The sequence below is a fragment of the Pyxicephalus adspersus genome, chromosome 4 (genome assembly GCF_032062135.1).
Source record: "Pyxicephalus adspersus chromosome 4, UCB_Pads_2.0, whole genome shotgun sequence".
Classification (NCBI taxonomy): Eukaryota; Metazoa; Chordata; class Amphibia; order Anura; family Pyxicephalidae; genus Pyxicephalus; species Pyxicephalus adspersus.
In genome coordinates this window covers 34,073,275-34,087,320 of record NC_092861.1, presented here as the reverse complement: position 1 = coordinate 34,087,320, position 14,046 = coordinate 34,073,275, and the positions used below count along the sequence as shown (strand labels likewise).

Below are 14,046 nucleotides of genomic sequence, written 5' to 3'. Positions count from 1 at the left end.
CACTTCAAAGGTAGTATAGTCATAAAATTTAACAATGCGAATATAAGACAGTAGGTTACAGCTGGAGTTTTTTTTAAATACCTTTGCAATGCTTTGTACTAGAATCATTTTAGTGTTTTAAAAATGGGACAAATTAAAGAATATTATATTATCTACAGTAACCTTTTTATAAAATGTAACTTATTTTTCTTAAAGTAAAATCTTTGCAGTTTTGTTACATTTTGTCTTTGAATTTAATAAAGTCAATATAGAAGGTGTGGAGGGCTGGAATGACGGAAAATCAGGGAATGATACTGATGGGAGTTTACTATGGTTCCCTCCTTATGACCATAGGACACATATGGCCTTTCCACTAAGAAAGTAGTAAGAAGCTGTTAGAAGCAGGAATCAAATCTAAGCACAAGAGTCAATTACAAAAGGCAGCAGAAAGGACTCTGCAACCATTGCTAAATAAAAACCTGGGTTCAACTTTAAAGGCTTATAAGCACATAGGTCCAATTCGTTTCATCCTCACTCGCTCTACCCAATATAACCACGTAAAATGAAGTTGTAATTCGTTAGTCGTTAGTCTCTGCCATAAACTGAACAATCTAGGTTGTAGATAATCTAATATGCATATCTTAACTAATTAAATACTGAATTTTACCCCTATCTCATCCCAAGCACTTTTTTGTCCATCTACAACCGCTGACCAGAAGCCTCGGACCTACGGTTACCATACCATACCATTATCCCCTACTGGATATACATTTCAATCATTTAGTCCATTTAAACTGTCATTGTTTGTGACTCATCCCACTGATAACTCCTCATTGGACTGTGGTACGCATTTTGCATTTCAGAAAATCTGTTTCCTTATCCAGTCTCCAACATTGAAACCTACCCTATGTTAGAGAATAGCCATGCCCAGTAACTAGTCTACAGAACATTTAATTACATAGCAATTCAAGGCTAATTGTCATTCACACTGATGAAAATTGTAGCATTGGTCAAACTTGAATGAAACAGGCAGAAAACATCAAAGCAAGGTATAACCACAAAGAAAATGTATACTGATCAGACACAGAGGTATTTGTGTAATGAAGGGCTTTGAGCAGCAAAGCAGAAAGTAACTGCCATCCTTCGATACACAGTATATGGGAAACAATCCTCTACTGACTCTAGATGCTGCCAAAATAATCTGTTGATGAACACTATTAAAAAACATTCCCCAGTATGCAGTTAATTTAACCTTAGGGGGATTCTGATTGCATCACGTTCATGAATTCTCTCCCTTTGCAATCTTCCTTTAGAGCCTGCACATCCCTCTGACACAGCCTCTGTATCTTGGGAGTAAAGTGTCAAGGCTACAGCTCAACATCTGTTTTAAGATATGCAGTATTTACAGACTTCTTACCTGTGTCTGCAGCCTGGTCACTATCTCTTTTCTTGCCTTCATAACCGAATCGAGTTTTCCAGAAACCATGATGGACAAGCCTTGGTCTTTAGCCAGAGAAAGCTCTAACTGAGCCCCAGTCTTCTGCATGATGTCCAAACAAATCTTTGCCTGCTCTCCCTCCCCAAATTGAGCCATGTCCTTGTACCTGCGTTCCTCCAGAGGGACATGGAACACCTAAAGGGGTCAAAAACAGAAGCCTTCTTAATGACTACCATAAGTTTATTGAATAGGCAAAATTAACTTGAAAACTTACTCATATAATTGTTTGCCTAAGAACAACTTATCCCTAAGAAAGTTAAGGGAAACCACATAAGACACAACATTTTCAGGCAAGTTCATACAATGCAGAAATAATTTTCATATTAAAATTCACATCAAGAGTGTGTCATCATTGCTTTGGGATTTACAGAAGATTGTTCAAGGGCCACACCTAGAAATAATTTTGAGTTAATTTCCTTTTTATATAAAATAAAAAATTTGGAAAAAGTCAAAACCTAATAACTCCAAGCACGTTTCTCCACTGGAATGCCTCAGGTGGACAATTAAACCCAACAACTATACAGTGTACAGAATAATTTAGATTTTCCTAAAATTGTTTCAAAAAATGATAGTCCTAATGCAACATTTCACATCACCATATATTTATTGAGCAAACAGAAGGATACATTTCGAGCAAAATGTTACATGAACACTGAAAAGGGTAAATGAAAGCCTTTTTTCCAAAGATTTACATTTCTGTTTACCCAATCTGGTGAGCCAAGTACCTATGCCAGACCATTGCCATTGTACAAAAGGAATTCTATTCCTTTTTCCACACATCAGAAACACCATCAGATCCATGTTTATGCATCCTGGTGAAAATTGAAGTGGTGCACTGGTTTTAGTTTTTTTAACAAGAAAAAAGGCAAGAATCATTATTATTATTATTATTATTATTATTATTATTATTATTAAACAGTATTTATATATAGCGCCGATATATTATGCAGCACTCTACAATAAATAGGGATGGTAAAGAACAGAAAATTACAAACAATGACAGGAGGAAGGGGGGACTCTGACCAGAAGAGCTTGGATTATTTTAGATGTATGTGTCCCTGTTTTTTTTTTTTTTTTTTATATATACACAGTCCTGGTGACCATTGCCACTAGAACAGAAGGGTCAATTGTTCAAGGATTTTCCCTTTATTTTGAATAGACCCGCCTTCATTTGTTCCAAAATCAAACAGAAATTGGCTGTAGAAAAACTTCGGAACATGGCAATCACCTGTGTCTAATCTATAGAACCCCCTTATGCCCATTATCAACAGCAGAAATGCTGCAGAACTAACCTGAGTTATAACGGAAGACTTGATAGGCCGGATCTTGCTCCATGCGCCTGCAGGTTCAGAAGTAGTCTCACTGGTAACTGCCTTTTCCGGGAGGGGTGGGAATGCATCTTTGTAAGTGGGGGGATCGTTTTCCTCCTCTGATCCCATGGTTGCCACTGTAAAAGACAATGAGTTATTTAAGTTCTACTCAAAAGCAGACAATTTTATAACAACTGTTGAAGAAAAAAAGATCATTAACCTCTGACCGGTGGTTGGGTCAGTCCACTGCGATGCTCATCAAAGCTTTCCTGGGTAAGAACCGCCACCGAGCTCATTGTCCCACGCAAATCCGTGTAACCACTGCAAAATGAAATACGTTTTTAAATGTATTTAGTATTGGGTTTTAATATTCATATAGCCTAGCATACAAAGGTCCTTAGGACACAAAACACTTTTGCACATCAGACAGCTGATAGTAATTACTTTAACAGGAGAAATATTTAGCCTTAATCTTAATATTTTAGCCCCTGCTTTCATTTTGTTCTTCTAGAATCTTATTGAACATATCTTGCTAATCAAACCACCATAATCAAAGCTTTGCCTGGCAGCAATCACCATCCCTAAAAAATGCATGGTATACAGTCTGTATGACCCGCCTGATTGTACCCCCACGCCCTCCCAAAAAGATATTTCAAGAATGAGGTCAGGCAAGACAGGTTTAGAGGTATGTTCACTGGTAAGTTTTCTTCAAGACCAAATATGAGGCAAATGTTGCAACAGGAATAATGCACTAGATAATAATTAAGTTAATATGGCATCAATATTCATAATCTGAAATATGTTCTTACCTTGAATTTTGAGCACTCTTATGAAATGTAAATGCAGACTGCTATATATGGATAACTTCATTAATGTATGTTCTTACCTTGGAGGTAAGCCAAGGTTATCTGCTACAACTTTCAGCCTAACTTTATGAATCTGCTTAAACCTGATTAACGGGTATCTCAAAGTGAACCAGGCCCTTTATGTATTCACCCAATCAAGACTAGCCACTGGTATTTTTAAAACACCCAACTGAGAAGCAATAAATTGAAAAGTAACCAGAAATAAAATTTGTACCATACCCCACTACAATTTTGTTTTGCCAGAAATGTAGGGAGTAATCTAGTACATTTAGGGTCACAAAATTCAGTTTGAATATATTTATTAATGTATACCAGAAGACATGACTGCTACACATCTTAATAGTAATAAATTATTCTATTATGAAAAATATGGGGTAGGAAGAAACCCCCATGAAGTTCTGTGGCTTCACATAAAAAAACCTGTCAATGTGATATTTAAATTGAAGAGTTTCGGCAAATACATAAAACATTTACCGTGAAATAGGCCTCAACATTACAATAAATGATATATCCCAAACAAAAAAAAATAAATAAAATTTTTAACCCTATGCATATAACCTAATAACTCAAGCCTAGAGGAGTTTGGTGATACAAAGGTACAGTCATTAACTTTCTTTGCGTCTGGAAGAAAAGAAGTTTAATCTCCAGGTAAGGAAGGGATTCTTCGCTGTAAGGTTTGTGAAATTGTGGAATAGGCTCCTTCAGGAAGTAGTTTCAGCAAATACTATAGATTGCTTTAAGAAAAAACTGAATGATTTATAGAAGCACAGAATATAACTGGGTATTAAAGCTTTAAAGTAAAGATAACAAACTGTTGATCCAGGGAACATCCGATTGCCTCATGGAATCAGGATTTTTTTTCTCCCGTTGGAGCAAATTGTACCAGGGTTTTTTTTTTGCCTTCCTCTGGACCAACTATGTCCATAGGGTTTTTTTTATCTAGGATATGTTTATTTCCTTAGTGGTTGAACTTGATGGACTTTTTTCAACCTGACTTACTATGTAACATACCAGCTAAAGGGTCAAAAGCCAGAAAGTCCGTCCGGTGAGCTGAACGCCTTTATCAGCCTGCCAGCTTCTGAAAAAGAAACGATAGACACAAATTTTAGTTACATACAGAAGAAGCATCTTTGACAACTAAAACAAGAATGTCTAAGCAGTTTTTTTTTTTGTTTGGTTTTTTAGGGGTGGTTGCTTAGAACTGAAATGAAGTTGGCCAGCCAATTCAAGCATTTAACAACATAATTTTGTAAAAAGTCTGTTAGTTTTGTTAAATCTATCAATACATGGGAATGTCATTATGCATTCCACTGGAAATCACAACAAATGGCAAAGGAGCCATGTTCTGCCTGTGTATTGTAAGGAAATTTACTACAGACACATGGACAAGCATAACGCATAACAAGCTTCCTTTACACCTTTTCAATTTGTGCCTCCATCCAGCTGAGAAAACAGCTGACAATCAACATATGTAAACAGGACAGAAAACAAACAGTACTGACAAGAACAACTTTTGGAATGGAAATGTAGACTCTGCTCTAGCACTATTGTGTTGGCCATTTTAACGGCTATGCTGAATTTTACATCCACCATTTGTGATAGCTGAGCTTCCCTGAGTTAAAACAGATGTGTTTAAAAAGATGAAGTCTGCAGTTCATTACCAGCTACACAGCAGCAGTTGCTTTTACAGCCATGTGAATGAAATATCCATAAGGCGAGAGACACTTGAAAGCTTTATCTGCAGAAGTGTAGCTGTGTTGTGAAGAATTCTACATAAACAATCCCAGCAACTTATCCTCTGCTGAAGGGCTCTATGGGGACGGTGCAGATGTGTTCAGTGTCTCATAGGGTGCGATCCCCTAGAGAGAAGCCCAAGGTTCTACATGAACAAATTCCCTCAAGCCTCTACCTCACCTGCACATCACACTCTTAACCTAACTGCTTCCAAAGTATAGAGAAAACAGAAAAACCTGACATCCAAAAAAATTGGTGTTGGTGGTCATCACCGTTATATAACCAAGACTATAGCTCCAGAAACACCAACTACTTATTTATTTCACAGCGAACAAAAAACATTGAGACAGAATTCTTGTGCTGCTTGATTGATAATTGGGTTTTAGAATGGAATAAGCCCAAAATTTTGAGCCAATTAGAAGCTAACCTAACCCAGCCCGCCCCTTGCTAAACACATATTTGGCTTTAAATCGTGCCTATGGCCTCCTCCGCTGGCTAATCTCCGGTGCACTAACCATGCTTGACAAGTAGCTTTTCATAGAGTATGGGTACTCTCTCCAGCTTTTCCTGGCTCAGGAACTGGTGCTATAAAGCAGTGGTCCCCAACTTTTTAGACCTCACGGATCACTAAAATTTCGGACTCTGGACCGCGCATGCGCGGGGAGCCTGGAAGGGGAAGAAACTTCCCCCCAGAATGACATCATGATGCCAGAACCTGCTCACTCAGACCTGCAATGGGAGAGAACGCGGGTGTACCCAAAAACACAACCCGCCTACAACTCTGCGCCTGCGATCCATACGGGAGACATAGCTCTGGCCGGTGTGCCCCCCCCAAGCGGGGTCTTTCTCCTGATCCCGCTGGGGGGGGTACACTGGCCGGAGCCATGGACCACAGAATGGGGACCACTGCTATAAGCATCACTGGAAGCTACAAACTGTATACCACAGCCACTATTGCAGTGCAAGTACACATTTGGAAAGGGAGGGTTGGAAGAACTCAACAGTAGAAAGTGAGGGAGGGGATGATCACTAGGGGAGTAATTATAGTGTTCCAAAAAGTCAATTTCTAGGCCAAGGAAGGAAGACCCCAGCTGATAAAGAATGAAAATATATACCACCTCACATTAAAATAAAGTAGATTCCTTTAAGCCAGGAAACCAGTAGATTTCAGAAAACACAGATTACCTTTTAGAAGAAAAAAAAAATGACACCTGCACTTGAGGCATATTTCCCTTTTATAAGAAAAATACAGGAACAGCATGCAAATATTTGCACCGAATTACCAACCCAGTAAATGTGTTAAGAACAAACTTCAACAGGAGCTTAAAGTAACTCTTAATTACCTGCAGTAGTATGCAAAACCCCCACCAAGCAAAGCTCTAATACTTCCTGGAAGGGATTGCCTACTCCCTATCATTGTCATTCTATTGTTACTGTGGCTTGTGCATTAGGAATGAGTATGAGGCTGGAGGGGGCAATCAAGGTCTGATACTAGCAGAGGGTTGAATACTTTGCCCATCCTAAATATTTCCCATTTCAGTGTAGCAAACAACTGCATGCCAACGCAATACTACTTCCCTGTCCTGCTCCAAGAACTATAAACATGAAAACCCTACACCCAACAGTCCAGATAAGTGTTCTGAATGCTCTGCTGCACCCTGTGGATCCATCCATTGAGCATATAACACTACAGGACTCACAACAAAGAGGACTAGCATAGAATTTACTCCTGGTTAAACACAACCTGTACCTCCTGAAAAAATGTTGGAAGCTGGTGATTGTTTGCATTCTGAAGACTGCCTATTACATAATTCCTAACCATCCATACTTTGTTACGGAGATGTGGAGGGGGGGGATGTTCTGTAGACTTGACAATGCTGCTCTTTTGGGCTGGGTTCATTGAGGTTGCGGTGCATTTACCGGTACCACTTCCTTATCCTAGGGAACCACTGCCTCTGGGGAGATGCTACACCTAGCTTCTCCTGGCAGCAGCTCTATTGAGATTAAATAGGGGCAGCTGTGAATGTTACCATTACTACTCATTGCCACCAGTTGTCCAATCAGCAGTGTGGTATGAATGGCAAAGTGGCTGGCAAGAAAACTTGACCATCCGTAGACTGAAATGGTTTTATTTATGGGACCACTAGGTGAAAAAGAAGGCTAAAAAATAGAAACAGGTAAGCTGCAAATCTATAATTTTTTTTGGCTTTATATAAGCTTTGGGTAGTAGCAATTCTTCTACCACTCCCACCCACCTCCCTGGCTACAATAAGCAACCCATCCATTTTCTTTAGTCACAGCCTTTAATCAACTCTAGCAGCCAAAAAGTGTCCTTGTTATAACCTGAGATACAAGAGTTGTGTAAAAAGCACAACAAATTATATGGCAATCACATACTTTGAGCGTCTTGTACTGGCAAGGCTTTGCAGGATATGTGATAGAGTTCAGGTGAAAAATTCTATTTTATGTCTTGAAACATTTCTTTTGTCAGGGATAAAGAAAGCTGCTGTACAGAAGCTAGAAAACTATACATCTCAATGATTTCACACCAATATTAGGAATTTATTCATTCTCAGTCCTCAGGAATGAAAGATTTTCTAACAAGATGGCAAATATATCAGATACACAACCATTGCCATTTTCCAAAGAAGGACTGAATCACCTTATATTATTACTACTAGATAGGACTACTTATAATGCAAATACATTAGTTATAGAAGTTGTGGGTACATGGAAATTATTTTGGAATAGGATGGATAGGTTACAAGATCTAAGTATATTTTTAGTGGCCAGTTTAGGTGTGAACATTTTTTTATATTATAGACTTTAGACTTAGACTATAGACTTTGTATTATGGATAAATCAAATTTGCTTGTTACATTTTTGAAATGCAACATCTTCCACTTTGAAGGGTTCAGTTTGCCTATCCCCCCACTCAAGAAATGCAAAGATTAAACCTCAGTCTACCCAGCCTTGAAGAGAAAGTATAGCGTGGTCAGATAGGACAATAACTCATCCCGCTTTATTAATTACTACAGGATACCAAATTGTAAATCACTTCTCCAGTGTCTATTCTGTATCTCACTGGTCAACTTGGAATTTTTTTAAGCCAGATGGCTTATTTTGTATCTCATTATTTATGTTCGATTGTTTGTTCAATTTTATTTACGTTCCACTGTTTGTTTAATTTATTACCTGTTTAACCTTACCCCATTGCCTTATATAAAAACTTTTTGAAATTTATAAAAAAAAAAAAAAAAAATTAAAATGTGAAATACAATAACTTGTTTGTGATTTTAGTATTGGGTTTACATTACAAAACTGTATTAAATCCCAAACCAAGGTTAATGCTTTGCTACTTAACTTTTAGATTAAGCTTTGTCTGTGTAGCTAATCCTATCCTGTGGCCCTTCCCAAAAAAAAATCCTACCTCCAAAAACAAATAAGAAAAATAAAAGCCACTGCTCTCAACTAGTTTTATATTTTCAAACAAGTTTTCTCAACAAGCTTTGCATGAACAATGTTTTTTCTTGCTTGAGAAACTTAAATTAAAGGCTGTTACATTTGCATATGTTAGCTAAATCAGCAGATGTTCCATAATTACTTTGCAAATAAAGATTTAGAATTAAGAACAATTTAGTACGAGCGCCGAAGCAGAGCTGCAATAAAACATCACTAAAGGATTCTACAATAGTTTGCAGCCTTTCATGTTTACTTAAAAGAAACAATTCAATTTAGGAACAAAAAAAATACAAAAGTTTGGCGAGTTGACATGTCAGGAAACACATGGAGGGGGTTCAAAGTGGACTTTAGGACATACTAGGTCACGTCCTGATTGGGATTCTTATTTAACTGCCCAAGGAAAATACTTTGTAGGACCGCTGGAGAATCCACCCCACCAATTACAAGTCAGCGTTGAGAAGAAATGTGTTTTGTAGGCAGACTTGCTTGGTGATAAGTAATGAGGAAGTGATAGAAGTGCACTGGAGGGATCAGCCAGGATCAGTGTGACCTGCTACGGAGCTGGCAGGTGTGTATGTGCTGAGAAGGAGCTGTGATCATGGAGTAAGGCTGGAGGTTAGTGATCAGCAAGGACAGGCCCCTCTGTACTGCCACCTCAGCACAGCCTGTATTACCGGTATGGGGGAGGGAGGGAGAGATTTAAAGAGACACAGCTCCCTGCCAGCTCAGCACACAGTGCTTTCCACCCCAGATTAACCCTTCCGCTGCTTAAAAAGCCACTTAAAAGCTTTCTAGAGAAAGTAGCCCTAATTGAAAACTGATCTGCATTTATTTTTTACAAGCTTGGGACAGGTTCCTGCTGTATGCCATATGAAAGCAAATAAGTCCACATTAAATTAAAGTCTTCCTTGCAAGCAAAACTTTTTCTAGCCAACCACTGAAGTCGGGCATAAAAAAATGAAAATATAATGCACAACTAAAAGTTGCATCTGCTTGGTTTTACAGTCATCAATGGCAATAACGGTATCTAATTACAGTTGCTTTTTAGCCCGATATGTAAATATCTTTAATCAAGTTTGCATCTCGGATTAGTCACAGAGTAAATGTAAGCTTCTTCCAAAAACAGAAGGCACAGAAAGATTCCTTCAGAAGCTAGAATGCTTGGAATTATGGAATGCGAGCCGAAAGAGCAGCCAGGCTGAATGAAAATGTCTTTATAAAGCCGGACATGGGGGCGGCTACACAACGCTACACATCAGATGAAGACCAGCAATGGTGTGCAAAGACTGCTGGCCAAGTCAATCTGTTATGGGATAGGCAAATGATGAACGCAGATTATCTGATTTTAAGGACTTACACTACGTACACACATCCAACAGTTCTCGCCCCATAACTGGCTCAGGAACGATATCAGGGAGAATCTGGCGTGTACAGCGCCAGTCGTCCATCCTCCGAACGACTGTCCTGGTGGATCCACGGACAATGAAAAACTAACCATCCTAATGAAAGGGAAGGGGAGAGTGCACAGCGGGGTGCCACTCCGTCGTTTTCCCCCTCACCTCTTCATGGAGCAGAATGATGCTGTATGTACAGCACGCGTTCATGCATCGTGCAGTGCTAGTCGTTGGAAAGGATCGTGAAAGACTACGTGAAATGGTTCTCGATTGATAATCGGCTTAGGGCTGATATCGGTTGAAAATCTCTCATGTATGACCATTCTGGCAGATCTACAGACAACAAATGATTGTAATAAAGTGAAGAGAGCACAGGGGGGTGCTGCTTTGTTGTTCTCCCCCCTGCTCTCTCCATAGAGCCGAATGGCGCTGTATGTACAGCATTCCTTCATGTATCGTGCAGTTGTTTGTCGCTGGAAAGGATCGTGAAAGATTAGGAAAAAAAATGGCACCCTGCATAGAAGTTCAAGATCTACCCCACAGTGTTCAACCCAGAAATTTTCATAAGCTGGGTGGGAAGAAATTGTAAGCGGGTGGCAGCCTCTGTTTTGTGACCCAACTCTCCAGTAACCACCTAAAAACAACTGGGTGAATACTGAAAAGTGCTGGGGAGAAAACGGACCCCTTCTGTTTCATGGATCACAGTAGTAAGTAAGTAATCACATGCTAAACAATATCTGGCTTCTGGTCCAATATTGTATGCAGTGGCCCTACCAATCCCTACTTCAACACAGGATATATTAGCAGAGTCCAGGCCAGAGACTGAACCACAGAGAAGGGAGACCAGGAATCTGACAGTTGTTTTTTTTTTTTCTTAGCAAGAGTTGGACTTAGAAAATCCCTATTAATAAACAGTATTTATATAGCACCAACATATAACGTAGCGCTGTACATTAAATAGGGGGTTGCAAATGACAGACAGACACAGACAGTGACAAAGGAGGAGGAAAAGACCCTGTTCAAAAAGCTTACAATCTAAGAGTATAAACACTAAAACAGGATTTCCTTTAAAAAAACAATTGAGTAACACACAGCAATTGTTCATATTTAAAAAGTAGGCAGAGCACATGAGGAAATAATGGATTCACCTAGCACTGAATAAATTGGGGATGCACAATAGAGTTGGGAGGACAACGCAGGTATAAATCACAGAAAATTGGTCTCATATTGGGACAGCCATTGCCTTGTTGTTCTGTGGTCACAGATATAAAACTTCTAAAGTACATAGAACAGGAAAGTCACAAGCCCGTACCTGCAAATTTGTATCCGATTGGTGACGTAAAGTATTCGGTATTATCAAGATGGTTATGGCATGACACCCAGGCCACAAACATTAGGAGCAGACAATTTTTCTCGTGACAAGTTCACTTTATCTGCTTTTTGCTTGTTCCCTCTTTCCATAAAGCAAATTTAAAACTTAATATAGGAACCCTTGTACTGTTAATGCATACAGACCCAAACTGCACTGCCACCCTGGGAAAGACGTCTTGAGATGGCACAAGAGTTCGGGCCTGAGATGGCACAACAGTCACTTTGTGTCCATGATGCAGTCCTCAGCACCTAAACAACCAAACATCAGACCCAATGACTGTTATAATGAGGGATTACCTTGGTCCTATCCTGAACCTGAACGGGGATATATCGCAGCCATATAGTGGGCGATCATATCCGTGGTGCCATGTGGGTAAGAGAGTAAGAGCAGAGCAGGTGATGAGACAGGTTACTCCTTTTCAGTTATCCCTGAACTTTTAAAATATTAGGTGACTTGCTAGCTCTCCTAGACTGAACTTTCTGATTCCCAGATCCTATATTCCACCAATCTGAAAGTACATAACTTGGGATTCTGCCTACGGATCATAAAAGAAGATTATGGGACAAAAGGCAAAGTTAAGTCACACTTCTAAACACCGATAACAGAGATCCCTTTTTTGGAGCAAAACTGTAAAAACTGAAACACACAGGAGAACCCCCCCCCCCCGAAAAAAAAAAATAAAAAATAAATAAGAAACAACTTTATTCAAAAGAAACATTTGCTAAAAGTTCCCAATAAGATAGAAACAGATATGTGTTACTCCTAAAATTGAGTTCACAGATATGTGTTAAACAGAGTGCCCCCCCCCGAAAAAAAAAACTAAAAAATAAATAAATGAAAACACATTCAGACAGATGTTAAGGACAAAGTCCAGTATTTTTCATATTTAAGAAGTCCTGTGGTATTTTCACTTGCAGAGATTGCAACATAGACTGCTGCCTGGGAGGTGGATTAGGAGAATTTCACCTCCCCCTCTCCGAACTGTGCACACCCCTCCCACCCCAGGCCTCTTTCTATGCCAACGTCACCATTTCAGGCTCAGGTTGAATCTCTCCTCCTAGCTAGGTATGAGTATCAGTATAACGCTATAGGTAACATACAGGTAACAATTAACAACCAGACAAAAACTTTTTAAAAAGTTAAACACAATCGCCTGCTTTGCCACGTACTGTCATTGTGTTAAGAATTTATCGTCCCAATGTAACTGAACTTTGATCAATAGTGAATGTAAGATATATAGAAGCATTGAACTATTACTTTAGGCACGGAATATTACACCAATATCAACACAAGGTTTCCATTCACCAGAGGGGATACAAAAGGCCACCATAAATCCCATATGGCGTACACCTGTAAAGTCTTCCTCCATTGTTGTAAAAGACAATGAAGCTTTAATCTTCTCCAATAGCTGGAAGACCAAGTCGCAGGTAATAAAACGAGACGCCACGGCTTTACTAGGCCATGTACCAAACCCACACCTCTGATTACAAGCAGAAAATAATCTGCAACATTGCTGGTTTACTTTTACTGATTTCTAATTCAATAGTTTAGGTTTTATTAGCCGAGTACATGGCTGGGATTACACACAATTTATGTATTCTGATAACCATATGGTTCAGGTAGAGGGACCGGTATATGAGCAGGGGATATAAAGTGCACTATGGCTTCATTTACAGTAAAGGATCAGCCTTTCACCAAGGTGATATTTCTTGAAAGAAGAATTACCCAACACTTTCCTTTATCTTTCTGGCCTTTGCGCTCCCTGCCTGGAATAATCTCTCATCCATCTGCAGCCTCCACGATAAATCCATAGAAAGGTGTAAAACGAATGGCAGATCACAAGATCGCCATGCAGGAAGGCGGATCGGGGGAGATCGCCATGCAGGAAGGCAGATCAAGAGACAATCATCATCATCATATTGGACAAGCCAAGGAAGAAGATGAATGGTAATCACCGGCACCCAACAAATACTGAAATTTCAGCCCTGGACAAGCTGAATATCACCAAAAGCTGCAGATTTGTCATGTATGGTTATGACATGACTATGGACTTTGTACAGCGCTGCATAATATGTAATAGTAAAATAGTAGTAATATGTAATATTAGGCCGACAGATCCCTGGAATAAAATAACATGGTGGCTGCAAAGCCTACTGGACTGCTGATGATCTACAGAGTGATTGTAATCATGGGATGTGATATTTTGGGTCAGTAAGTGTTGGATCCCATCCATACTGATGTGAAAGGACTGCCATGGCAGTGCTGGGGATATGTAAGAGGGGATTGCAGAAGACAGTGATCACCAGAGATAAGGACAATACAAGGGATGACACAGATCTGAATGCTATAGGGATCCCCCACCAATCCTCTACATGCAAGGGGATCACCCACCGACCTCCGCATGCAAGGGGACCTACATGCAAGGGATCCC

At 39.5% G+C, this 14,046-nt stretch overlaps 1 protein-coding gene across 3 annotated transcripts in view; it reads right to left on the bottom strand.

Moving 5' to 3' along the window:
- HDLBP (high density lipoprotein binding protein) overlaps positions 1-14,046 on the bottom strand; it is a 28,545-nt gene that overhangs the window by 12,499 nt on the left and 2,000 nt on the right. For 2 of the 3 annotated variants that reach the window (XM_072407828.1, XM_072407829.1), the window contains exons 2-5: positions 4,665-4,731; positions 3,008-3,108; positions 2,770-2,924; positions 1,397-1,612 (exon numbers count right to left, since the gene is read on the bottom strand). In XM_072407828.1, coding sequence (XP_072263929.1) covers positions 1,397-1,612; positions 2,770-2,924; positions 3,008-3,083 — 447 coding nt within the window. In that variant the 5' untranslated portion in view covers positions 3,084-3,108; positions 4,665-4,731. Of the gene's footprint in view, positions 1-1,396; positions 1,613-2,769; positions 2,925-3,007; positions 3,109-4,652; positions 4,732-14,046 lie in introns of all 3 variants that reach the window. The other variant, XM_072407830.1, reaches the window with a different exon arrangement.